General features: G+C 51.5%; 10 protein-coding genes across 10 annotated transcripts; 5 read left to right on the top strand and 5 right to left on the bottom strand.

Annotated features, from left to right (window-relative positions):
* Positions 1 to 124: 124 nt before the first annotated feature.
* nsdD (GATA-type sexual development transcription factor NsdD) lies at positions 125 to 1,759 on the top strand (the record flags this gene model as incomplete). The annotated part of the gene is made up of 4 exons (XM_057195108.1): positions 125 to 156; positions 228 to 1,092; positions 1,147 to 1,476; positions 1,547 to 1,759. 4 exons carry the CDS (start codon positions 125 to 127, stop codon positions 1,757 to 1,759), a joined length of 1,440 nt encoding a protein of 479 aa, XP_057052504.1.
* A 3,879-nt stretch (positions 1,760 to 5,638) lies between these two features.
* On the bottom strand, positions 5,639 to 7,422 carry N7474_003694 (uncharacterized protein; the record flags this gene model as incomplete). Its single annotated transcript, XM_057195109.1, has 4 exons — positions 5,639 to 6,201; positions 6,251 to 6,871; positions 6,922 to 7,108; positions 7,165 to 7,422. The coding sequence occupies 4 exons, from the start codon at positions 7,420 to 7,422 to the stop codon at positions 5,639 to 5,641; spliced, it is 1,629 nt and encodes a 542-aa protein (XP_057052505.1).
* Positions 7,423 to 8,604: 1,182 nt separating this feature from the next.
* Positions 8,605 to 9,057, top strand: N7474_003695 (uncharacterized protein; the record flags this gene model as incomplete). The annotated part of the gene is made up of 1 exon (XM_057195110.1): positions 8,605 to 9,057. One exon carries the CDS (start codon positions 8,605 to 8,607, stop codon positions 9,055 to 9,057), a length of 453 nt encoding a protein of 150 aa, XP_057052506.1.
* A 146-nt stretch (positions 9,058 to 9,203) lies between these two features.
* On the bottom strand, positions 9,204 to 10,912 carry N7474_003696 (putative FAD dependent oxidoreductase; the record flags this gene model as incomplete). The annotated part of the gene is made up of 5 exons (XM_057195111.1): positions 9,204 to 10,004; positions 10,069 to 10,215; positions 10,270 to 10,543; positions 10,596 to 10,721; positions 10,779 to 10,912. The coding sequence occupies 5 exons, from the start codon at positions 10,910 to 10,912 to the stop codon at positions 9,204 to 9,206; spliced, it is 1,482 nt and encodes a 493-aa protein (XP_057052507.1).
* A 617-nt stretch (positions 10,913 to 11,529) lies between these two features.
* On the bottom strand, positions 11,530 to 13,845 carry N7474_003697 (glutamate--cysteine ligase; the record flags this gene model as incomplete). Its single annotated transcript, XM_057195112.1, has 7 exons — positions 11,530 to 12,534; positions 12,585 to 13,170; positions 13,221 to 13,346; positions 13,396 to 13,535; positions 13,592 to 13,657; positions 13,706 to 13,778; positions 13,835 to 13,845. 7 exons carry the CDS (start codon positions 13,843 to 13,845, stop codon positions 11,530 to 11,532), a joined length of 2,007 nt encoding a protein of 668 aa, XP_057052508.1.
* A 713-nt stretch (positions 13,846 to 14,558) lies between these two features.
* Positions 14,559 to 14,964, bottom strand: N7474_003698 (NADH dehydrogenase [ubiquinone] 1 beta subcomplex subunit 7; the record flags this gene model as incomplete). The annotated part of the gene is made up of 3 exons (XM_057195113.1): positions 14,559 to 14,663; positions 14,728 to 14,849; positions 14,913 to 14,964. The coding sequence occupies 3 exons, from the start codon at positions 14,962 to 14,964 to the stop codon at positions 14,559 to 14,561; spliced, it is 279 nt and encodes a 92-aa protein (XP_057052509.1).
* Positions 14,965 to 15,316: 352 nt separating this feature from the next.
* On the top strand, positions 15,317 to 17,496 carry N7474_003699 (putative APSES transcription factor; the record flags this gene model as incomplete). The annotated part of the gene is made up of 3 exons (XM_057195114.1): positions 15,317 to 15,358; positions 15,411 to 15,597; positions 15,653 to 17,496. The coding sequence occupies 3 exons, from the start codon at positions 15,317 to 15,319 to the stop codon at positions 17,494 to 17,496; spliced, it is 2,073 nt and encodes a 690-aa protein (XP_057052510.1).
* Positions 17,497 to 19,147: 1,651 nt separating this feature from the next.
* On the top strand, positions 19,148 to 19,861 carry N7474_003700 (bZIP transcription factor; the record flags this gene model as incomplete). Its single annotated transcript, XM_057195115.1, has 1 exon — positions 19,148 to 19,861. One exon carries the CDS (start codon positions 19,148 to 19,150, stop codon positions 19,859 to 19,861), a length of 714 nt encoding a protein of 237 aa, XP_057052511.1.
* A 1,757-nt stretch (positions 19,862 to 21,618) lies between these two features.
* Positions 21,619 to 22,902, top strand: N7474_003701 (2,3-butanediol dehydrogenase; the record flags this gene model as incomplete). The annotated part of the gene is made up of 4 exons (XM_057195116.1): positions 21,619 to 21,691; positions 21,857 to 22,105; positions 22,156 to 22,722; positions 22,772 to 22,902. 4 exons carry the CDS (start codon positions 21,619 to 21,621, stop codon positions 22,900 to 22,902), a joined length of 1,020 nt encoding a protein of 339 aa, XP_057052512.1.
* A 253-nt stretch (positions 22,903 to 23,155) lies between these two features.
* On the bottom strand, positions 23,156 to 24,562 carry N7474_003702 (uncharacterized protein; the record flags this gene model as incomplete). Its single annotated transcript, XM_057195117.1, has 2 exons — positions 23,156 to 23,312; positions 24,459 to 24,562. 2 exons carry the CDS (start codon positions 24,560 to 24,562, stop codon positions 23,156 to 23,158), a joined length of 261 nt encoding a protein of 86 aa, XP_057052513.1.
* Positions 24,563 to 24,960: the final 398 nt, after the last annotated feature.

Consider the following 24,960-nt stretch of genomic DNA (forward strand, 5'->3'; position numbering starts at 1 on the left):
CCCTTAAAAGTCGATCTCATCCCATCGATCTCTCCCGCCACCACAACGATCGGACCTTCGCCCTCACACACTGCCTCTCATCTTGAATGCCCACCTTAAGATCGAGACAGCGCCACTGAACGTGATGGGGTCTTTGGAAGCCGCGACAAGGCACAGGTTTGTTTTCCACCTTCCCCCTCCCTCGCCGCGGTCAGAACCTCAATGCTGACTGGACCCTCTGGACACAGAGACCCTTTGCCTGCAATCGGTTTCCTCGGTAAAGACGGTTTGGGGTACACGCCCAACCACTCCTCGATCGCGACCAGCACCGGATCGCCTACCTCGCTGATGAGCCCCAACAACATGTACGCCGGCCAGTCATACTCGTGCACGCCGGCCACCAGCGCTCCCTCACAACCAGGATATATCTCATCCCCGGAGTCGCGCCGCGCGATTGAGGAGGACAAGGACAAACAAGCTCCGCGGCAGTCGCTGCCGTCCATCCACGAGGCCCTGGGCAATGACAACCCGCTGCCATATCCGGCGCCCACGTCGGCGCCGCCATCACAACCCGGGCACACCGCACCGCCGCCGTCACATTTGATCGGACGGTCAAGCGCAGAAGGTCCCTCGGGGCCACCAAACCCTTTCTCCAACCCTCCGGCGTTTCCCCATCAGCCTCAACTACAGGGGGGCTCGGTTCACACGCAAGACTCGCGGAATGCGTCGCTACAATCGCTCAGCTCAGGCAAATCTCCCACACAAAGCGCAAAGACGGGGATAACCTCGGTCTCCGGGTCACAGAACTCGTCCGGGTTCGACTACAGCGCGCCGACCTCAGCGGGTAGCGTGGCCTCTCCCAACGGCTATGGCCACTTCCCTCCGACAAACTACTCCTTCCAATCTCAACCGCCACCCAACGCCTCTTCGTATCCGCCAGGTCATTATGACAATCGTCCTTACATGGGCGCCCCATGGAAGCCCGGTGCAGACCCAGCACGGGTGGAGGAATCCAAGGGCGGATTTGTGGGCCGGCCGATTCCAGGCCAACCCCATGGCGACAGTGTGAAACGGCATCTAGACGTCTACGATGTGGAGACGTCTCTAAATGAGGTATGTCTCGAGATTTTTGTTTGAAGTGTGGGATTGAGCTAATTTTGGGTACAGATTACCGAGCTGAGCAACCGAACATTAGATTTCTCGCGGCATTATGCAGCGAGGGCGCACCAGACCCAGCGATCGGGACCGGTCCTTGGGTCTCTGCCGACGCTCGCCGAAGTGGAGGATATGCTCCATATGCAGCGTCGGAACCAAGATGCCCTGATCCGGATACGAACGGCGGTAGTGAACCAAGAACAGGCGCTGGCGGAGCAGATGGCCCAACGCCAGGCGTTTAAGCCCGGTGGAGTGGATGCCGATGAACACATGGCTATGTACCAGGAAGAGTTCAAAGGCGCCGGCGGGTTTGCAGGTGCCGATCCAAAGAAACGGCGTGGAGTAAGTCCCCCCGAGAAGGAAATTCCCTTCGTCTTCTCCACTACTTGATGAGCTAACCTTGTTCCTGCAGAAGGCGGCCCCTCCTGGTCGTTGCCACAGTTGTAACCGAGCCGAAACGCCTGAATGGCGTCGGGGACCGGATGGAGCCCGAACGCTGTGTAACGCGTGCGGCCTGCACTACGCCAAGCTGACTCGCAAGATGGGCGCCAACAAGGCAGCCACCCTGGGTTCCAACCTCAAGCCCAAGACTGTCCTCGAGTCGGCCTCGCCCACCAGCCATTGAAGTCTTGACTCCCCTTCATCATTCTTGTCATGTGGCGTTCTTAAACCGGCGGGGATTAGAAAAGGGTTCGGAGGCGTTATTTTCTTTTTATTTTTGTGTCTGGTTTGGCATTCTGGATCTATTCTCGACCTTCCTCTTCTGTCTCGGCGGTTGTTCCCTTACCTCATCTCCCTTTTTGATTCCCTGGCTCTCTATCCCTCCGTCCTATTATTAATACCCGTTTGCACTCTGGGAGAAAAATGGCTTCAGCATAGATTCCCCCTCCTTTGGGTTGATGACGAAATTCAGGATTGTGATTTCTAGCCAATTGCCTGATCGTGGAACGGGCGCCTTTGCTTTTCTTTTTTGCTTTGCTGCAAGACTGTTGTTGGCTATACCCTGCATTACCCTGTCTTGCCCTCGTCAATGTGTGTTTTAATATGCGTCTTATCTTCTGATGTATGTACGATCTGTCTCCTCTAGCATCAACGAATGGTCCATGACAAAAATTTCTTCCTGTTCGGAAATACATTGCGGGTGGCGTGTAGTTGTTGTTTCGTTCTGACGTCGATCTGTAGATGTGCTGTTGTTTCGCCACCGCCGCGTGGTTGTCGTATCGGCCGTAGCGTGGCCGACCCGTGCGGCTCCACTGTTTGGTTCAACCAGACTTCCAAGCTCTCTACCATCTCTACACTCGTGAAATTCTCCCGTATACAGAAGAATTTCATGGCAATGACGGCACTGATACACTTTTCGCCTCAAGCCATCGCGTGGCAAACGATCCCAACCCCGGTAGATTCAATAGTATACCGTGTTTGTGGTAAGTCTAACTTTCGCTCTAGTTAGGTATGGAACTAAGCGTTCCCAAACCCTTCATTTCGGTGTCAGCTGCTGGATTCGGGGTTGATAGCCGCAGCCCCCAACTCTAACTTCACTTGATCTTCAGTGCCCCTGTTGTCATGTGTTCATATGTACACGCGGGGTTGCCGTGTCCCTGTTGCGTGGGATCGGACGATCCCAGCGCGATGCGGGCGCAGGGGGTGGGCGTCGATCGTGGCACCCCAATCTCAAATCGGAATCTCAAATCGCAAACCTAAACCATCCCACGGGTTCGACGCGAGCGGGCTGTTTTGATTATTTGGAAGACCCGGACTAGAAGAATGACAATTAAAAACAAAAGTACACACCGCCCCTGTAGTGGTCTGGTGGAGACTCACTAGTTCCCTCTATACGCGCGCTTTACGTGCCGGCGATTTGCCAGGACAAAAGAAGACAAGGGCAAGGAACCCCTGTTCGGAGAGATAGTCGGAAAATTGGGGCGTATGGTCCGATCTGGCGGGTTTTGCGCTACTGATAGGATCGTCTCTTCGCAGGCTGGTTTCCAAATTGGGTTGCTTTGTTGCTGCCCGGAGAAGTACGATCCATTCATTCATCCCCTTTCCAACACACCCACCACACCAACCGCCACCCCTGCGCTCGTGGAATACCCCTGTGGAGATCTTTTTTCGTACAGTCATGGACTGACCGTACCACGTCCAAACAGACAGGCCTTGTATCCGGACGATCTGCTGAACTGGGGAACCGCTGCGGTCGCTTACTCATCCCCGTCCACCATTCCTCGACATTGACATCTAGACCAGCGACGATGACGGACACTCGCCATCATCATGGTGAAAAGGTCGGTATTGCCACCGTGCCTCTCTGTCGAAGCGACCTCCCTAGAACAGAGCGCACGAGGCCGCCGATGGATCCGGGTGTGTTGTTTTGCCATGTGCCAGCAGATGCGGAGAATCCCGATCCCGGCCGAAGCGGGGCGGACTATGGATGGAACTATGGATGGCCGGCAACATAGCCTCAACAACAATCCACGAAAAGTAAATCCATCGTCTATCGCTGTGTATAGTATTCTCTCCGGTCGGGCCGGGTGGCGATCGCAGAAGGACTATCCGCTGGGCTGCATGGGAATATGGAATTAGTAGTTACCGGGAATGAGGTTGTGGGGGTAGAAATGCAAATAGTTTGTCCCATCGTGAAGAAACTCAAACCCTCGTCCCCGCAACACTAGCGATCGGCGGCATCGTGGTTTTGCTAGCGCGCCCGAGATCGCGCCATGACCTCCTCAGGAGTTCGTGGGTGATGAACCCGAGGGGTAGTATTCACCCAGGAGTTCACTAGTACGCTCTCTATTTTCAGAGCCGTATATCTCGTCTAGACTCATCAGATCTCTTCCAGGCGTTCTCATCTGCACATTATTATTCTTCAGACAACTACATCTAAGACAGCACGGCAGGTGGATCGATCGCTGCAGAGATTGCAGGACTAGCATCAGTGGATCGATATTAACCCGTGCTCCCGGGCCCTCGGCGCCAACCCCAGTCGGGCATGGCCAATCTTCTACGGCTTCTCTGCGTATTCCTCGTATCTTACTCGTGTAACTAAACTATCGATCTGAGATCAAGCTAAGCATACTTAATCGTGCCACGATCGCAGCCCGAAACGCATTCTCGCTTATACTGCCGTCTGATTGCGCGCATTCCACCACTAGCGACGGTGAACCGTGGGATTCGTCGGTCCCGGATTCCCACTTGCTGGTCGCGCTATAGATTATAGTTTTGTGCTTCGGAGAGATCAGGATGGTAAAGACCAGCAGTAATGCAAGTATACCATCTGTACAGATGAAGTTTCCTATAGTACGTACAAGACAGGGCGAAGGTTTGGCGATCCGGCAGGATTCGGCGGTTCAGGGATTCAGGGATTCAGGACCCTGACTCGTCAGCACAGGACCAATTTTAGGATCAGTACGCAGATTGGCTCCTTTCTTACAGTAGTGGGCGCCTCATTAGCGGTATGTTCGCTTTGCATCTGGTGGTGGAGCCGCGTCAGTCTATCTCAGATCTAGTGAAAAGCTGACCCGGGGTCAATGTGTATTTTGCGCGTCGGCGCGCTGCCAATAGTCGCGAAAGTGGGGTGGGGTGGTCAACAAGCTCCCGTGGGTGGATGGATCTGGCTTCCGGGGCTGAGAATGAACTGTGTACAGTACGTATGTACCTTGAAGGTAATGCGTATTCTATACTGTACAGCATACCGGCGCCACCGATCTCGACCCGCGCTTCCCATTCGTAAACAGTTGCATTTTTCACCCGAAAGATTCGCCTGCTTCCTTGAAGAACAGCATCTGCATCTCCTCGGATCTCTGACTAATCTGATCAATCGGCCGACTGCAGAATCTCGGGTCCGACTTTCACCCTTCTTTGGTTCCATGGTTAAATCTCCGCTGGTTCCAGAGATCGTACCTGTCCCCGGCCGGCGGTCGGAATAGTCAACAATAGAATATCGACTCCGGGTTGATGCCAGGGGTTGTGTTGCGGCATGGCATTCCTGCGAGAATGTCCTTCCCGCATTCCGACTCAAGACGTGACAGCCATCATTCCTTGAGCCGTTGCCTAGATCGGAATTAGCTAGGCCGTTCAGAGAAATGTTTGGCCCGCTTCAGGGTGATCTGATAGTCGATCAGTTAACTTAAATGTGGCATTGGCCTCTTGTGCCATGCCTGTCTAGGACATTGGTTCTTAGGGCTTGGCAGCATGACATTTTAAGTAGGAGCACACGATACCTGTGTGACTTGACAGTTGAGAACCCTGTAGAAAGGATATTATTATTGTAGAGCTATTACAGGCTGCGAGATCCTTCAACTGCGGCTTACTATCTGAATGTTAGAGCAGTGGTGGGAATGTTGCAAATCGATACATGATGCTCTCGGGTCCATGGCGTATATGCAGCAACATTCGGCTATCAACATGAACCAACTCAATACTCATGCACACCTATATGCTTTCCCATCGGTCGAGTCCCAACATACGGACAATCCAAACTACCGCCAAAAAGCCTTCGCAACCGAGTTTATATAGTCAATCCCCCCTTCCGCCAAGTATCAGCCTCCATATGGCTAGAGGTATTAGAATTTAGGAAAAGATCTTGCGGCTTGTCACTGTCGTAAGCACTCCAATGCACCGACCGATTGACCACACCCGTGTTTGGGTCGAGGTCATGAATAAAGGAGGCCCACATGCTCGTCATCATCGTACTGAGATCGATATACGACTGCGGCACGCCCGCAAATGGCTTGCCGTAGTGATATCCCAGACCTGCGATGTTGTGAAAAACAAAAGAAACTTCCTCAAAGTGCGTCGCGCCATATAGCAATGGTACGTCCGCCGCGTGCACGTTAAACCGGTAGCAGTATGCCGCTGTGCTGGTTTCGCTCCAGACCTCGCACTGTCGTCGTCGGTTTGCGTGCATCGTCCAGTCGCCTGCAAATGCGCTGGTGCGGCGCCATTCCCGTCCCATTGATGGTACCCGCTTATTGCCTAGAAATGCGGGAATACCTTCCGATGGGATGTCGGGGTATAGTTGCAGGATGCGCGATGCTACTGATGGTGGCGTTTGGAATCCGAAACCGCCATCTAACGTCGTGTCAGTAAACTGAAATCACTTCAAAAATAGTTCACCTACCAGTCAGATACTCATAAAACTGTTCCGTAGTGTTTATTCCCACCGGCCCAAACGCAGTCCCTTCATCCGTGTTGCTGCCCATGAGGATAGGCACTTTGACAAACTCGCGCCTGTCCAGCTGGATACTTCCCCAGTTGCGAACCAAGTCGCCATCAACCACAGGCGCAAAGTTGTACTCAGATTCCCCATCTGTACCGTTGAGGACGGCATTAAGCTGTTCAAACGGTACCTCCCGCAGACACTGCAGCGAGTCCACCACATTCGAGCAATTCACCTGGGCTGTGAGGTTATCGTACAGGGGTTGGAAGCCCGTGTAGTTGGATGGACTGGCACTAATAGATCCGCCAGACTCCATAATCCCCGCTCGGAACAATTTATCGTCGCGCCCGCCGTATGCGGTGAGGTGATAGCCTACTGACATGGCACCCGCGGACTCGCCCCAGATAGTTACCTTGTCCGGATCGCCGCCGAAAGCGCCGATGTTCTCCTGCACCCATTGGAGAGCGAGTCTCTGATCGCGCAGTCCCAGATTGGTGTTGCCTGATCCCCAGACTTGGCTCGAGCTTATGAATCCCCAGGCAGATAGCCGGTAGTTGAGCGTCACGGCGAGGAACGGTTTGCCTTTGAGAGGTTAGGTTTGGTTCTAGCAGAATAATAAGAAAAAATGTTACCGATTCGGTACGAGTTCTCAATCATGGCAGACGTGTTGTAGCGCTGGTCTCTGCCTGACCCTTCAACGAATCCACCACCATGGATCCAGACACCCACAGGCAGTTTGGAATTCTTATCAACGGATGCACCGCGAATGACATTCAGTGTTAGGCATGCTTCGGACTGAGGATACCAGATCGAGTCCGTCTGGGATAGTATAGGTTAGAATGCGTTCACATCCCTAAGAAAAAGACAATGTTCACCCCATAACCAACACAGATATCTGAGTACTCTTTAGCATCACGCGCTCCTTCCCAGCTCTCATTTAACGACTGCGGCACCGTAAAGCGCAAGGTGCCAATCGGCTGCTGTGCATACGGCATACCCAGGAAGAAATCCTGCTCGTATGTCGTGCTTCGCACGCCGACGTAGGTGCCATTACGCACCGTCGCTGTCGGAGACGAGCTCGCTGCATATGCTGCAGCACAAAAACCAAGAAATCTGACGGCCAGTCGAAACATGATGATGATAATGCAGATTTACTCTCACTCTGCTCGCTCACCCGCGCAGCCGCCTTTTATCATCATGACTGACAGGGATCATGATGAGGATTTTGCGGGGAAAGACCATGGTCCCATTCTGGGGCTCGCCAGAAAGGGTCCATGATCTGCGCCCGGGACCTGACGGAAGCCGTGGAATGGAGTTACAGAGAGTTTTGTCGATATTAATGGGCTTATCGGCATATCCGGGCTTTGGAAGAAGCCTTGTTCCGAGCGGGGGAGAGATCTGGGTTCCGTCGGGGCTTTGTTGAGGCCATCTTTTTCTTGTTTGGGGAGTGGAGATGTGGAGAAGGCCGTTTCGGAGCGTCCAAGGGCAGCGGGCTTGTGTTTGCTTTTGGCTTAGGTCGATGCTTGTCCGCATAATACACCGAGGATTTACCGGTGGGGGTGTTTAGGGTTGATGACCTCGGAGCTGGTCACAGCATTTGGGAGTCTCAACTTGAACGTCCAGAATGACTGTTGATGTTGAGAACCATCATTCTGGTTATTACAACCGGAAAATAAGCTGTAACAGGTACAAAACGAGGCTGAATATCATGAGCCATTTGAAGGATCCGGAAAGACGACGTTTGTTGCTCCTCCTAGGCCGAAAGCGGACTGACGTAGTCTATATATACGTAGCAAATTACCAAGAAACAGCCGAGGTCGTAGATGCAGGGACATTGAGTTGATTCTATCATCTATGAAAGACTCTGATCTTCTCCGAAGTGCGTGCACAAAGTTATGATAAGTCACTGTTCTTCAAATACATCTGGAACCACAATCATTGGAGAACAATAAAGCGGCTAAGAGTGAATAACTCTTGATTAGATCTGAGCCGAGGGACGGAAACGGAAGGGAGACAACGGCGCGGTCCATAACTGTTAGCTGCCTAAACTCTGTTAGCCGGTGACACACGAACTCCACCCCTTTGTCCCACACAAAACTAGATTACATCGGTCATGATGGTCGTACAAGGGTGGAGAGGGGCGGTTGGACCAAACTGCTGCAACAGTAACCGTATTGATCGGAGGAGGCGTTCGGCAGGGGTCTAGATATTCGGTTGCTTTCGTCAGGGAGGTCTATTGAAAACAAGTCCAGAGCATAATAGAACAATCAAATCAATCTCCAGAGAAATGCCTTGAGTCACAAAAAGTATTCAAAATGTGCTGGACACTACCATCTCCTCAGCCAGAACCTTCCTCATCTACTTCCCAAGAGACAGACGCCATAATCGCTGCTATCCAGGGCTTCCTCACGGCCCTGAATAGCAAATCCCGCGTCGGCTTCGAAAAGTACTGCGTCCGAGCAGGCGGCATGTCCCTCTCACCTCCAGCACCAACAGTGCTACGCTTCTGCACGATCGGGTCATTCGTCGAACACGTTGCCAGCGTTACAGACGAGATCGATGAGCGCATCTGGGATCCAGAAGTGAAAGTGCACGAGGCTGGGGTCTTTGCTGCGGTGTGGGCGCCGTTCCGAGCGAAAATTAACGGTGTCGTTGATCATGTTGGTGTGGAGCTTTTTGTTTTGCATAGATTGAATGGCGAGTGGAAGGTGACTGGATTGGCGGATTCTTGTCGAAGGCCGACGGAAGATGAGAAACTGTTGGATTAAAAGGGAATTTGATAATGTAGAACAGCTTTTTGAGCATCCCAGATTTTATGATCTTTGCTATATCTACCTTGGTTCGAAAATAGAAGGGCTGGTCTCAATAAGTAAATAAACATACTATCTGGTAAACTGGCTTCTTCTTTCAAAGTTTATGCTGAAACTTCCACCCCCGAGGGGGCGGCTTCGTCCGTATTCCCATATGGGATTGCTCCTTGCCAGATCAGCATAAGTCTTTCAACGTGAACATTCTTTTCCTCCAACCAAGAAGCAGTGTGTCCTTCAATCAACGGCAAGCCATGCGCAGATCTACCGGTATTCACCCAGTCGATAATTTGCTTAACATAGTCCACTTCCTCACCCCTGAGCGAATGGAAACTTCGGCCATGGCCCTTGGTTTCAACTCGGGTTTTATACTCCATCCTCATACTCTCGACCGAAGGGAGCTGCGCCACTCCAGAGAACAATGCTGCGACTGCAATGGCTTGAAACTCGAAAAGAGTAAATGTTGCCGTATAGAAGGGAACACCCACGAAGGCCAGGGTTGGCTCCGGAATATAGAATATGTCGCGATGTAAATTGTGGAACTGGGCGCCATCCGTCACAATCACCGAGTCGGGCGAGGCAACCGGCTCGCCATGGTCGGTATATTCTGGAAGAAATGGCAGAACCATCTGATACCCCGTACAGAGAACGATTCTGTCAATGTTATTGAGGGCTTGGCCAGATTTGAGACGAACAGTAAGAGGTAAGTGAGTCTCTAGGGATGCCGTATCTGTTGAATTCATTTCAAATGACGCCACTTGCTCAATTCTAGTCGCATTCTTTGGCAGTGCGCTGGCTGGGACATCAAATGCACCATTTCGAGTACTCTGATATACCTTCTGGACGACTGGACTGATCTCCCGGGCTATATCCACTGAAGATACACCCCCGCCGATCAAAAGCACGGTCTTGTTGGAAGATTAGCAATGAGAGTAGGTAGAGCTCGGGATTTTACTCTGGGTTTTAAAATACCTTTCCTTCAACCCCTTCTGCATTTCGAAAGGATTTTGAGTGTGTAATTTTTGACGGCCACTTGGCTTTTGCTTCAGCTAGTCCAGGAATATCCGGAATCATTGTTGTGTGGTAATGGCCTGATGCCACCACAACCGCATCAAATATCTAGATTATCTGTGAGCAATTTCCTTTTAATAGACTTAAGCGTTCGTCCCTCACCTCTGTTTGTTGTTGCTCAACGACACTTTTCGTATGACTATCTTCATGTAACGAGCTCCAAACCACATGCCACTTTTGTCCATTTTTGGAAACCCTTGTCACTAAAGCGCCATAAATCGTTGCAGCATCAACACCTGCCCTCTTGGAGGTATCTTGGATGTAGTCCTTGAGCACACGGTGATTGACGTAGCGCGGAGTTCCCTCTGGCCAAGCATTAAGAGTTGTACGTAGTAATGGAGTGGACACATTGTTCCTGAGACTCTCATAGCAGGGCCTAGCGTATTCATTAGCATTTCCTATCTGCAAAATGTTCGAATTCAACAAACCCTGGTGGAGCGTGTATCAGCTGTTGCCTTTCCCTCTCATCACGTTCATCTCGGCCGTACTTCTCCACATCCGACGGTTTGATACATGGGTACTGAACTTCGATAGGAACTCTCTTATCATAAAGCCTGCATGCAACATTGGTTAGCATATTGGTAACTGTTGGAGACAATGGGAATTCTTACCATACCCCGCCCGCTGCTCTGCTTCTTTCGAAGACTGTGACGTTTATTCCTGCGGCGAGGAGATGGCCTGCACTGACAACCCCACTGATGCCAGCCCCAATGATAGCTACGCGTTGGATCGTACTGTCAGACATAATGCCTTTCACTGAACTTCTCCGTAGTTGTTTGAAAGGGAGAAATGGTCTTAGAGAAAACTACATTATTAAAATTACGCGCTCCCCGTGCCACAAACGCTCCGCTATTGGCACTATGAAGCATTTGGCCCGAGAGATTTCGCAATCCAGGCTACTGCGTTGGAAGTGATTACGCCCCCTCGCAATTTTCGTCACGGATTTGTGAGATGAGATGCTTCCCCGCCCGTGCCCATCATATGTATGGATTGTTTCGAAGTCGTGGGATCCAGCCTGCTCTCCTCTGATTGGAACCAGTTGAGGGGTTACATTTCAGCCAGAATAATCCTAGTCGTGAATGGAGACCACACTATGTACTCCGAGGAGGGGATTGTGGTGATTTTGCAAAGGCGCAATGCGACGTGGTGATGATGTGCTTGAAGAACCGGATATCAATCCGTCATCACCGATAGACACCCTCGGTATTCTAGAATGACAGACAATATCCAAAACTTACTATGCGAAAAAAGGTGAACTGCAAGGACAAAAAGTCCCAAATATATGACGAATAACAAAGGTCATCCTCCATCTATGCTAAAAATATGCTCAGACATCCATCCACACAAGAAACTCTATCTGTTCTAGCTCTTTCTGCCGCGAAGCATCTCCCACCCCACGGAGCCCTGCTGTCCCTCCTTGCCAGTCATCTCCTCGACCGCTTTCACCAGATCATAGCATATTTCCTCAGACACAACGCTGTCACGCTTGTAGGATGGATGCTTGGCAACGAACTCACGGATCCATCGCGCGCCAGTCCAGAGCGTGCCGTCAGCGCGCTTGCGGATAAGATCGAGATATCTGGCTAAGAAGCAGCGGGTCTCGACGTCCACGTTCACACTATTTAGGTACGACTCGACGAGCGGGATCAACCCTGGGAATGACCCGTCCGAGCAGCCGTTGACAATATCCGAGATAGTCATGAGCTCGTACTCGCTCTCCACGGGACCGAGGGGCGGGGAGGGAGGCGGCGTGTTGACGGCGGAGGATGATGCAGAGGAGAAAGCACTACCACCATTCATCGAGTGTGCGTTCTTCGGTGCTCGTCGGGGGAAGGGATCCTTGCGGAAATAGAATTTCTGGTCCAGGACAGCATTGCGGGCATGGGCTGTCTCCATGTTTTCGGTGGTCCGCGAAATGGGGATGTAGAAATTGAGATCAAAGCTCAAGATGGCCCGGGTAATGAGGACGATGAAGATGCTGAACGCGGCGTTCTCGAAATCAGTGATTTGGATCTCCATGGATCGGAACTCGACTCTCCAGCCAATATCGGACTCTGGTGGTGGTGGCTTGAAGCGCATGTGCTGCCAATTAGTGGATTGCAGGTTTTCGAAATGGTCAGCCTTGTTAACGTCGAGCTCCTCCAGATCCTCGGAGAAGATGACCAAGGGATCGCGAATGAAGAGGTGTGCGAAGTGCGTGGCTAGCAGTTCATCCATGCCGCCGTCCATCAACCGCTTCTTGATACCCTCATCGACGACCAAGTCTGGATCGAGGTACTCTTTCCGCAGCCGCGGGTCTTGTGAGATATAAGTCGAGTTCGAGGCATATCGGGACTTGGGGATCCTCCACCGATCATTCTTGAGAGGCTAACCAATTGTCAGTTAAATGATGATGAGCGTACGGTCATATAACTCACGGCTTCACCAAGTTCTTCACGGGTCCGGTCATCGACTGCTCCTGAGATTTGGTTCCACCGTACATCCGTGTCCACGAGGAATCCCTTGTAAATGGGAGTTGCGGCCGTGAGAGCAAGCAGGATCGGGCCCAACGGGCTTAACTGATCATAGAGCCGCCTGCCCTCCGTCATATTCTTGGCCTGAAAAGTGATTTGCAGACAGCAACTGCCCATTCCAAATGCCATGGCATCCATATAGACGTGATCATCCTTGGCAGCACCATTGCGCACATCGTCATCCTCCGGCCATTTATGAAGATCGTAATTGACAGTCGGGTCTTTGAAGGGTCGTGGCGTATTACCATCCTTGAAGATAGGCACATTCAGCTCCACCTTTCGCCCCCGTCGTGATCGAATGTTGGCTGCGAGAGTGGGAAATCGGATATGGGGATTAGCAATCTCGTCTGGAACAAATTGCGAGCGAAGTGCGGGGCCGGACGGAGGGTAGTATGGCCGGATATAATCGTCCTTGGTTCCCAAGCGCGGAAATGTGGTGAGAGTAATAGGAAATTCGTTGGCTGCCATATGCGCTTTGGCGACCTCTCGTCTGGCGGCCTGTCAATGAGCTGTCGATCCATTGATCTGAAAGTGACTTACCTCCACTTCATGTTGGATTCCACCTTGAGCAGGTCCTTAAACCCAATGCCCCACGGACGACCGGGAGTTGCTTCCAGCATGAACCTTCCGAATTCCGGGTGAAAATGAGGCGGATCTTCGCCATCACTAGTACAGGTCAGGTGCTGGTTTCCATCATTGAGTCGACCCAACTCACTGTTCACTATTATTGTTATGGCAGGAGCCCGTCTTCCACAAAGCTTCGTCTCGGGCAAGAGACTTGAGGATATCCGCCTGGGCGAGGGAGAGCCGCGATTTCTTGTCGGCGTCGTCGAGGGCTACCACGAGGTATTCGACCTGCAATTGTCAGTCGAAGTTCTTTCTGGATGGACACACTGAACAAATGACAGTACCTCATCACCCCATAGAAGAGCATCACGCTCCTTGCCCTTTGCTCTATTCCAATTAGCGAGCAGTTGCTAGTCCCGTTAGCACTTTCCTTCCAAGCCGTTTGAGTCGCATCCTACCTCGATCCCCCACTGGCGCACCTGAGAGGCCTTTTTCTTCGCCTCTGGCCATTCCAGCGCGGTGCCGAGTGCTCTGTGGTGCAGGGTTAGTGGTGTTCCCCGGTGCAGTCGAAAGGATGATGCGCATACAAGAGACCCATTTTTTTTTTCTATTTGCACTTTTTCTTTCGTGGCAGTGAGAGGGCAAGGACAGTCTTCCGCAGCGACCACGACAGTAACCTCGAACAGATCAGGCCCGTCAGCACATGGCCTTCGGTCGGGTTCTTTTCAATTCTCGATGTGGGGGAAATTTCCCGATGCTCTCCCACGGCGGGGGTTGAAGATCTTCTCGGCGATAACAAGTCGATTTCTAAGCAGGGGTCATGTGACGGAGGAATCCATTGCGCCGTTCGTGTCGGAGTGTGACGCTGACTATAAACCATAGGTTTTTCTAAATACGATGTCTATAGAAATTGGGGCGCCTGCAGTGCAACGCGCGGTGAGACACACTGGCCGGCGGCGGGACTCGGATCCCGGGAGATGCAGCTGGCAAATAAGACGGGCGTCGGATCAACTATACGAGGCTGACAGATAGAAGTGGCTGACAAATTCCATGACGATTGATTGAATTTCAACTTGAAAAGGTACACTTGCAGTGGACCTAGGTTCCGCGAACTGTGCCTAGATTAGGTATCTGAGGGGGAGCCTAGGCATCTTGGAGGATCACCAGCGATCCTCCCAGTCGGCGGGCGCAGCGGAAGAACCCAAACCCAGAAACAGTCCATCCGCAGTCTCTCGACGTCTCTATATACACGGCCGGCTGGCCTGACTAGCAGTCCGGACCATCTTCCCGCAAGCTCCGTCGCTCCGTCGTTTAGTTGCTCCGCGCGCCGTCCTTGGCCGCGCGCAGCTCGTCCATCTTGGCCACCCGCTTCTTGAACTCTTCGTACTGGCACTTTTCGTAGGAATGTCTCTCATCCTGTAAAGTTATCGGTTAGTCATGAGTGAAAGGGGAGACGGGTGGGAATGACTGCAGATCGCACCTCGCACTTCCAGGGAAGGTAGTACTCTGCTTGTCGGCATCGGTTCAATGGGATCAGGAGGTGGGCGCATGAGTCGCGGTACTGCATGGGAAGACGGGCCTCGGACATTTCCTGGCGGGATGCTGCGAGGTCAAAATGGTCAGTAGCTGGCATCTCAGCAGGTGGACGGTGGCCAATTCACGCACCAGAATTCTCCCCCAAGCCCACGACACTCTTCAGCGACTCGGTGACGGTCATTGTGGCAGACAGTCGATGCACAATGGCAAAGTGTGGAGGGTAGAGACAGGACAACACGAGGGTAATGCTTTCCTTGCCCGAGTTCCTTCCTTCACCTGATTGGTCACGTGCGCATCACGAGACCATTCCCTGACTAATCACGGCGCTGTCACGCAAAATCCATTTACGCGTGTCACGTCGCGTAATTTGAGGATGCCTCACCCTCGGTCCACCGGCTGAACCTGTGCTGCGTTGATTTTTTGGACCAGGCAATGCGCCCACTCCAACACTCTTACTTCAATTGACTTGTGAATCGTCGCGGGTTGCTTCTAGTTGAGACCTGCCTGGCGCCTAGCCGCTCACCACGCCCATCATGGCGGGGATGGAGTCGATCTACTCGGCCACCTATAGTGGTGTAAGTGTCTCTTGATGCTCTCGATGGCTTGGTCTGACTGTGTTGTTACTAGGTCCCCGTGTACGAATTCAAAATTGCCAACGACAGTGTGATGCGCAGGAGGGCGGATGACTGGATTAATGCGACCCATATCCTGAAAGCGGCGGGATTTGACAAGCCGGCAAGAACGAGAATTCTAGAAAGGGAAGTACAGAAGGGAGTGCACGAGAAGGTGCAGGGCGGATACGGCAAATACCAGGGTTCGTGTTGTGCCCATTTGCCGCCCTCTTCTTGCCTGCTAATCCGAGCAACCAGGAACATGGATTCCCCTCCCAGAAGGCCGCGTGCTGGCGGAACGCAACAATATCCTAAGCAAGCTTACTGCCATATTCGATTATGTGCCGGGAGATCGCAGTCCCCCGCCAGCCCCAAAGCATTCATCCGCTCTATCCAAACCAAGAGCTCCGAGAAAATCAGCCGCCAGTCGCGCCGCTGCAAAATCGGAGGCCGCCTTCAATGTCGTTCAGTCTCAACGAAGCATGGGCCCGCCAACCCTCCCGCATGATCACTACGACATGAGTGCCCAGTTTGATGACAACGAATCCATCGAGCGAGCGACCATCGATTCATCGTCCATGGTGGCAGACGAGGATATGCTTCAAATGTCTCAGCACGGCGGCCACTCACGAAAGCGGAAGCGCGGGATGAACGAGGAAACGGCCATGTCCATCAGCGAACAAGAACACATCATCTATGGCGATCAGCTGTTGGACTATTTCATGACCGTTGGGGACGCTCCAGAAGCCACTCGCATCCCGCCGCCGGAGCCACCGGCTCAATTCCAGGTAGACCGGCCTATCGACGATTCGGGGAACACAGCTCTTCACTGGGCGTGCGCCATGGGTGATCTGGAGATCGTGCAGGATCTACTCCGACGAGGAGCTGATGTCAAGGCACTGTCGGTTCACGAAGAGACTCCGCTTGTTCGCGCAGTTCTATTTACCAATAACTACGAAAAGAGAACCTTCCCGGCCCTGTTGGACCTGCTGCTGGACACTGTCTCCTTCCGGGACTGGTTCGGCGCCACACTTTTCCACCACATCGCCGAAACAACCAGGAGCAAAGGAAAATGGAAAAGCTCGCGGTACTACTGCGAGGTGCTGCTGGATAAGCTCTCTCAGACAATTTCCCAGGATGAGATCGATCTGCTGTTGTCATGTCAGGACTCCAACGGGGACACGGCCGCGCTCGTGGCTGCGCGCAATGGTGCTTTCCGCCTGGTGAACATGCTTCTCATGCACTGCCCTCGGGCGGGTGATATGGTGAATAAGAAAGGCGAAACGGCCTCCAGCATCACGCAGCGGTCTCATAACCCCGAGCATGATATTATGCCTGCCCCGTCATCGGTGACCATGGCAAATGACCAATTGGACGGCGACACAGGTGGTATTGAAGCCTCAGATAACCCAACGATTGCTCCGCTGCCGGATAACTCTGTGACCTCCGACCTGCTTTCCAAGATTGGCGCGATCATGGCAGAGGCAAACAAGAAGCTTACCGTCACTTACGGCAATTCAAAGATCAGCCACCAAGATTCCGATGATGTCGCCAACCCGGAGGCGCTGTATGAGCAACTGGAGTCGGATCGCCAGAAGATCCAGAAGCAGGTTGCCGCCCTGGCGGCCAAGGAGGCCGAGTATGAGCCCAGCGATAGCCAGGTTGGCCGGTATGATAAACTAAAGGCAAAATACGAGTCTCTGCTCGAACAGCTACAACACGCGAAGCTTTCCAAACTGCTCACCACTGGGGCCCCGCGGGACTCCGAGGTTGCCTCCTCTCTTTCCTCCTCCGACCTGATGGCCCGGTATAAGCTAGCTCGAGAGCTTTGCAATGCGCAAAAGGCTCGTCACGAGGCGGTTCGCGACCTCGCGCAGCAAACCGCAGATGCGGGTGTGAGCACCAAGTTCGATGTGCACCGCAAGTTGGTGGCCCTGGCCACCGGTCTCAAGGAAGAAGAGTTGGACCCGATGGCGGCCGAGCTGGCCGAAACCCTCGAGTTCGATCGGCTCAACGGCAAAGGCCCGTCGCCCGAACCAGAGCGTCGACCATTAAAGACCGAGGCAACCACATTCCCTGGCCCGATGTCCGTGGATTCATAATTTTTTCTCCTTTACGAACTCTTTTCCGTCTGGTCTTGTCTCCTCATGCCCAGCAGATACCCCGATTTCTTTTCTCTTCTGGTTTGATTGTTTATTGTGTCGGCGAGTATGACTGACTGACATTGTCATTTCCTTTGCGGGGGTGTTATTTTGTTTGTAGTGTTCCATGATTGAGTGTGCTTGTACATAGCGACGAACAGCCACCCCGGTGCGATGTATTTTCTTTACTTGTGTACTAGTCACTGAACCAGTTGATGATTACCCAACCTTTTATTTATCCCTCTCGGATCCATCGAGCATAGCTACCGATCGCAACGAATAGGCCCTTTCAGTCTGTCGCTCTCTCGAATTATTTGAGGGATCAACCAAGTCGTAGGTCGATGCGTCCTTTTGACCCGGTGGACCAGTCACCAGTGATGTTCAGTGCAGGTCCGAGTACCTGAAGCGCAGCCCGGTAAAACCCGTCTCATGGTTTTATGATTGCTGCATCTCGAACACGACTCTCCCGTTGAATAGATTTCGGTGTGACAAGCTCTTAAAATAGCTTGAGCTAGATCTGCGGCGGTCGGGTACATTTTGAGAGGGGAAAAAAAAGGGGCATCTTATAGAGTGTGTCCAGTTGTGTTCAACAAATGTAATGAAATCAGTATCGAATGAATCTCAGCATTGTTTTATGCCCCCATTCCCGCGAGCGCGATCGATATTCTCAGCAGCTAGAACTTTTCGGGGGGTTGCTGGCGGCTTCGCAAGAGGTACCCTGTTGGGGAGGGAATGAAGGGCCAAAGCGAGTGTTCTCTGAGGAACTTAAGGACATCCAACCATTGTCTCTAGATGCATATTGACCGGTTTGTCCCTACATCCGGCGTGCTCGAATATCTGGTTCTCTAACTCCCACATTTCGTCCTCGGGAGGTTGTTGACCGCTTAGGGTTCTAGACCATGGGACGTCCCACACGGCTCCCTTTTCCGGCTGCGCACGTACCATCTTCCTGCCATCGACCTATCAGGGCACATTCAACTATTTTGATATATGATATCACCACACTTCCCAAGTCCAAGCAAAGCAAGGTTGAAGCCCCGTTCTTTTGGAACAAACTGTAATTAAAACCTTTCATTTGAAGAGAACTTTGTAAAACCGGAATTCACCACGTGCAGTGCTCGTCATCAACCACTCTCGCTCCACGTATGTTTTGAGTTCCTCCCCCAGAATTGCTTCCCGCATCGACTGATCTCTACAATTCTGGGCCCGAAAACGGGGACTTTTGGCATTAAACTCCGGTTCGAGCTTTCTTTGGTTCGAGCCTTTCGCGTCCATTCGTCATTGTCGGCTCACATAGGCCGTCTCTTCTGTCCTGGCCGTGATTTGGCGATAGCACCAGATTCTGTCCACAAGCAGTGGTGGCAAACACCCCGCGCTTGCTTCCAAGCTTTATCCGGGCTGTATCAGACCCCGGTTACGTTCCATCGCGAATTTGTGGCTCTTAATCCGGAACCCCCGGCTCTGTACTTTGCGATCGTATATGAAATAAACTGTCCAATCTCCCGTGAATGTCTTCTCAGTGATTTTCTCGATGCTTTTTGCCCAGCCTAAAGTATCTGCCTAATATTCATCAATTGAAAATTGATTTGTCTCCACTGCGTCCCTACTCAACATGGCTGCGCTGCTCGGAAATCCGACTATGACCAATCTCTTCTCGAGCACACCAGATAGACTGCCACCAACATTCGAAGATCCGACGGGCCTCTGGCTCAATCCCTTAAACATATCTCAGAGTGACAAAGGATCGTTGATCCAAAGCTTGAACGAGCAAAAAGCCAGCTCCGAAAATCATCTACGCGCGAACCCAGAATACAAGCCTCAACCGCACCTCGCCCGAAAGACCCGCCGATCTTCGAAGCCCTACATCTCACGCCATGATGTCAGCCCCGGAAGGGCGAGACACCTCGAACGGAACCGTGTTGCGGCGAACAAATGCCGCATGAAGAAGAAGGAGGAGCACAAACAGATCCAAAGCGTTCTAGACAGCGAGACTGCGAAACACGAGGCGCTGTTGGCGCAAGTGAACGTGCTGAAAGAAGAGATCTGGCATCTCAAAAACCAGATATTTGAGCATGCAACAAAATGCGACGACCAGCAGATCAACCTACAGCTCCCGCTGATGCCTCAGAAGGTGCTGGGAGCAAACAGCAACGTGGTGCCATGTCTATCACCAACGTTTTCGGCTAGTACGCGGTCCGACGGATCGGTCGGGGATGGAGATAGTGGTGGGGTCGAGTCAGGCGCGCTTGAAGATGTCGCAGATGCTGCGCCCGTGGACTATCCTGATGGCCTCTTTGATAGCTTCATTGATGTGCTAAACATGTAGCAAGACTTTTTCTATCGAGCTCTCTGTGGTTGTTAGCATGGCATGAAGGTAATTCCTAGCTTCAGTTTAGTGATGTCATCCAAGTAACAAAGGTACCTACCTACCTACATAGTTCGCAATGGATTTCGGATCCACTGTACACGATCAAATTCAAAATCCAGTCACAGGAGGATCACTCGTCTAGCTGCAGGTACATCATTCGAGCTCAGGTTGCAACAGATCTAGTCGGTCAAAAATACCAGTCCCACTAGAGGACGGTGTCAAGCCGTGGATGTTACCTCCTCGGAAGAGGCTTGTGTGGAGAATGATGCAGACTGGGCGCGGTTGTGGTTATTTGGCTGGCTTTTTTTTCCAGCCAATAAGGGTTGGGGGAGATCGAAGATCCTGTGGGCCTCGTACGCCGAAGCGCGACTGGGGCTTGGAGGTATTTTCCAAATGCTGCGAATGGATTATCTCATTAGATTTTTGTATCGTTGTCCGCTGATGACACATTGCGGAGTCGCCTACCCGGAACCACTCGAAATAGCGTTGTAGCCCCTTTGTTGCTTTTGTTATAACTATAACAGGATCCTTTATCCGCTGCTGCGCCCTCCATCTTTGACCGGTAATACACACGGGGCTGCCAAAATCAAGGATTCTGTCAAGACCTCACGGTACCTTCTCTTCACCTTGTGTTTTGTGTAGCCACTGCCATTTACAATGTCTAAATCATTCGACGTATCGTCCACCCCAGGACGGGAGGTGACGTTTGATGGGGTTTTCTTTGAAGCCATCCTACCAGCCGATGTCTCGAAGACCATTATGTAACATCGAAGGTCTGGGATACCACGACAAAGACGGCAGGTCAACACCATCATGCCCAACCTAGATGCGATGGACTTAAGCTATATTGATTCTTTGAGTTCTCCTTTGGTACCTTGCAACTTTATAATACCTCTTGAAGTATGTTGCTTGAACCTTTCGCTTTTTTTGGCATGGACATTCATTAGGGCGAGTGCCCTGGAGCATGTTTCTCGAACAAGGGTCGGTAGCTAGTGGAATGTGAAATGAAATTAACAGCAAATCATGATCTGGATACAGTCGACGAGTAAAGGCCCACTTATGTTAGTGGCTATTTCCGCGGGGTCCACTCCCTTCTTCATCGTTCGCTGAGAATTAGGTACGCAAACCTAGTGAAAATTACTTGCCCGTATTTGATGGCATGGGTCAAATCCGGCAGCGTCTTTCAAAACCCCGCACGGGGTATGATTGACTGGTTTCTCTGGATCTGATTGGCTTAGCACGATGGGGCCTTGTAGCAAGATGGGGGCCTTGTAGCACGATGAAGCCTTGGCGGTTCAATCAGGGTCATGACAATGATGTGATAGTGATTCATAGCGAGATCCATGTTGATGAAGATGGAGTCTTAAGTAACACGTGGGCGGATCCTATTTCCCTGGTATTTTCAAGGGGTATCACTGTCATACATATTCTTTTCTATGACCCTGGTCCAGATGATTTCACCCCGACGTCACAGGCACATAGCTCACACTTATCTTTGATTTGAGACTTGTTCTTGAAATCGCTGGGTCTGCCGGGTTGCGTGTTCCAAGATATGGCCATTTTGGGTTGGCAGAATCGTCCGCCATCTTGCCACCGTGAGCACGTCGCCAGTATTTAAATCCTCGCGAGTCGCAACGCATTGTGAGCAATGAAAGCATCGAAATAACATACTTCTGAATCCAACCAGTTGAAACAACTCTTCTTAGGCAACAAGTATGACAGCCGTTCGATTTCACGGACGCGGAGATATTCGCGTGGACCAACTTGAAGAGCCACGGTGTGGGAAGGGTGATGTAAAGGTAATATGATGAGTTTGATTTCTTCAGATGGTCATAAGGGCATAATCTAACTCGCATACACAGATGAAACCTGTCTATGTGGGGATATGTGGAAGCGGTATACTCCATCGACCTTGTTGGAGCTTTGCAACGCGGCATACTGATGCAATAATAGATCTTCACGAATATACTTCTGGGCCTGTTCTGGTTCCTAAGACCGAGCATCCCATCACTGGAGAGACATCTCCCATCACCATGGGCCACGAGTTTAGCGGCACAATAGAGGAAGTTGGAGAGGATGTCAAGCATCTTGTTCCTGGTCAACGAGCCGTCGTTCGACCCACAATTTTCGACGAGAAATGTGCAGCCTGCAAGCAAGGATGTAGACATTGCTGCAAGAATATTGGATTTATTGGGCTAAGTGGTGCGCTATTTCCCAGGGTGGCCATGTATAGTTTACTGACCATACGCTAGGGTACGGCGGTGGCATGTCCCATCACATAGTCGCCCCGGCTGAACACTACTACCCACTGCCCGACAATGTCTCCCTTCAAACGGCAGCACTTATCGAACCGCTTGCGGTGGCCTGGCATGCAGTCAAGATTTCTCCATTCAAAGTTAACGATAGTGTGCTGGTCTTGGGAGCCGGACCAATTGGGATTGCAGTGATCCAAATCCTCAAACTGCAGGGCGCAAAGAGGATCGTAGTCGTGGAGCTTATGGATAACCGCAAGAAACTCGCCGAGCACTATGGTGCTGATAACATCTTTGATCCTCGTGAATTAGACGTCCCAGAAGAGGTATTCAAGGTGACCGAGAATAAGGGAGTGGATGTTATTTTCGACACGGCAGGTGTTGAAATTGCGCTCAATGGAGTAATACCAGCATGCCGAGTTCATGGGACAATCGTCAACATAGCAGTTTGGGAGAACAAACCCGCTGTCAACGTCAATGACCTAACATACAAGGAAGTCAATTATATGGGTGCTGCTTTGTATGATGAGATGTCGTTCAAGGAGGTGATTCAGGCATTGAACAATGGTAAGTTCTTCCATCGTGAAGGGAGATAAATATACTAATCAACCTGCAGGTCAACTGAGGCCTGAAAAAATGATTACAGCCAAGATTAAGCTGGGCGACGCAATAGATAAGGGATTCCAAGAGTTGATTGATCATCGAGATCGCCATTGTAAGATACTTATTGATGCACAAACATCCTAGAAATTGAGGGGTCATTAGATACTCATTAGGAGGATACCATTATCATATTACAAGCGGGTGTGAGGTAGAACAGTTCATTACGCAGGCGCGTAGGTCCTGATGAAACACGTCCAAAATCATCGATAGATTCACCGTCCGTCACCGGTATACGCGTACATTCGTCTCAGTCAAGAAAGCGATTTGAGGTATTATGATATCAGGTCGCTTTGTCAGAAAACAAATCGGCGCGTAGGGACAACTACTAGCTGTTTATTTAGACGTTCTTAACGCCACTCCCCGGAGACCGGCGGCCGGCGGCTGGGTGCTGTGCCCTGCTCTGAGCGGCGCTGCGAGCCTTGCAGTCGTGAGTGTTGCGCTTCGAGTTTACCATGTTCATGATAGCGAAGGTATTGGTGAAAGGAACAGTAGCCCTGTAAGCAGTAGGCAATAATGATTCGTCCCCTTTGTTCGCTCGTAGGAACTCACTACTCAACATTCCCTTACTATGCATCTAATATTGCAATAGTGCAACACGGCGGATAATAAGTTTCCTGGCACCGTTTCCTCATAATCTACTAATCATATATAGTGTTTACGACTCGATAAAGACTATAATCTATTCTAAGTCAACTGTTTGAAAAGAGGATAAAATTGAGCCTGCGATAGCGTCATTGAGAGCTTCTAGATGAATGCACCTCGATAGGTCGACAGCAGTAAGCTACGCGCGGGATATAGATAACGATTTGGGATACAAGCCCTAGCTGATGTGCTATGCAGATAGTTGCAAGGGTGATAGACACGAGGGAAGCTAGGCAGCCTTTACCTTGTGCAAAGTCGCGTGGGCCGGACCCCAATCGTATATTTGATTAGGCACCGCTAGCTGCAGGTCAGACAGGCATCTCTCCGCCTAACAGTCGAATCATCTGTTAGGCGAAAGGCCAGAACTGCGACGTGATTCGCTGGCAGGGACTTGGCGCAGGCCCTCGGCGGCTTCAGGGCGCGAAGGGGAGCTATCCAATCACTGGCGGCACAGTGTGACAGGACAACACTCGTCACTCGTGGGGGCTCAACGGGGCTGCGGGACTGGCTGGGCGGGTTGCCACCATGATGGACCAACAACCTTCAACGATGATATGGAAGAATATACAGTTGTACATATAACTACTATGATGAGAGCAGCCGTATACTAGGTAGTTGATCGATCGTGTTCTGCATGAGATCTCGTGATCCACCAGTGTTTCTGCCTCAGGCACTCACGTGTTCCCCACACCGTCTCGTTCTCGCCCTTTCGCTTCTTCTGCCTCTGCCTCTTCCTCTTCTTCTTCCTCACCCCCCTCTCTTCTCCTTTCCCCCATCAACTCCATCTAATCTTCGCTTCTTTCGTTTTTCCCTCCCTTCCGTCCTGCATTTATTCCTTCTCTCGGCAGCCATCGTCGTTTATTTGAAAACTCACCCTTCAAAAAAACATCAAACCCCCTGCAAATAGTTTCTCCGATTCGTTCCGCCCCCTGAGAAGAAAATCGTTTGGCTCGCGTCTGGTCGAGATCCCACCCCGAGGACACTTCGACATTGATCACCACGCAGCGAAAGCCCGAGCTTCGCTTTTCGTGTCTTTCTTCTCGCCGTAGCGTTTGTTGCTACCCTGTTGCCGGGTCGGTGTTTCAGCCTCTGCCGAGTCCATTTCGCCTCTGCATCGCGTCAACACCTTTTCTATTTTTGTTTCATCTGGGACGTGCAGAGCACCTCCCTTTTCTCTTCCTTTTCCTCTTTCACGTTCTCTGTGAAAGAATTACTTTTGATACCCGCTTAATTTCTTCGGACGTCCGCTCGTGCTTCCCGTCGCTTCATCGTTACTTGGGTTCATCCAGGACTATCCCTCGGCTTCGCCCTCGAACTTGTTTCCCTGTACAGGTTGATAATACTGGCATTTTTGATTCATCATTCTCATTGAGCCTGCGACTTGCTTTTCTGCATTCATCGCGTTGCGATCGGTAAGTGCTGATCTTCTCTCTGGTGATCCTTGACTAACCGTTTTCTCACTGCTGGCTAGACATCTTGACGTTCGCAACCACTCATTCC

This window comes from Penicillium riverlandense (assembly GCF_028828495.1).
Source record: "Penicillium riverlandense strain IBT 135883 chromosome Unknown utg000003l_segment0_segment0, whole genome shotgun sequence".
In the NCBI taxonomy this organism is placed as follows: domain Eukaryota; kingdom Fungi; phylum Ascomycota; class Eurotiomycetes; order Eurotiales; family Aspergillaceae; genus Penicillium; species Penicillium riverlandense.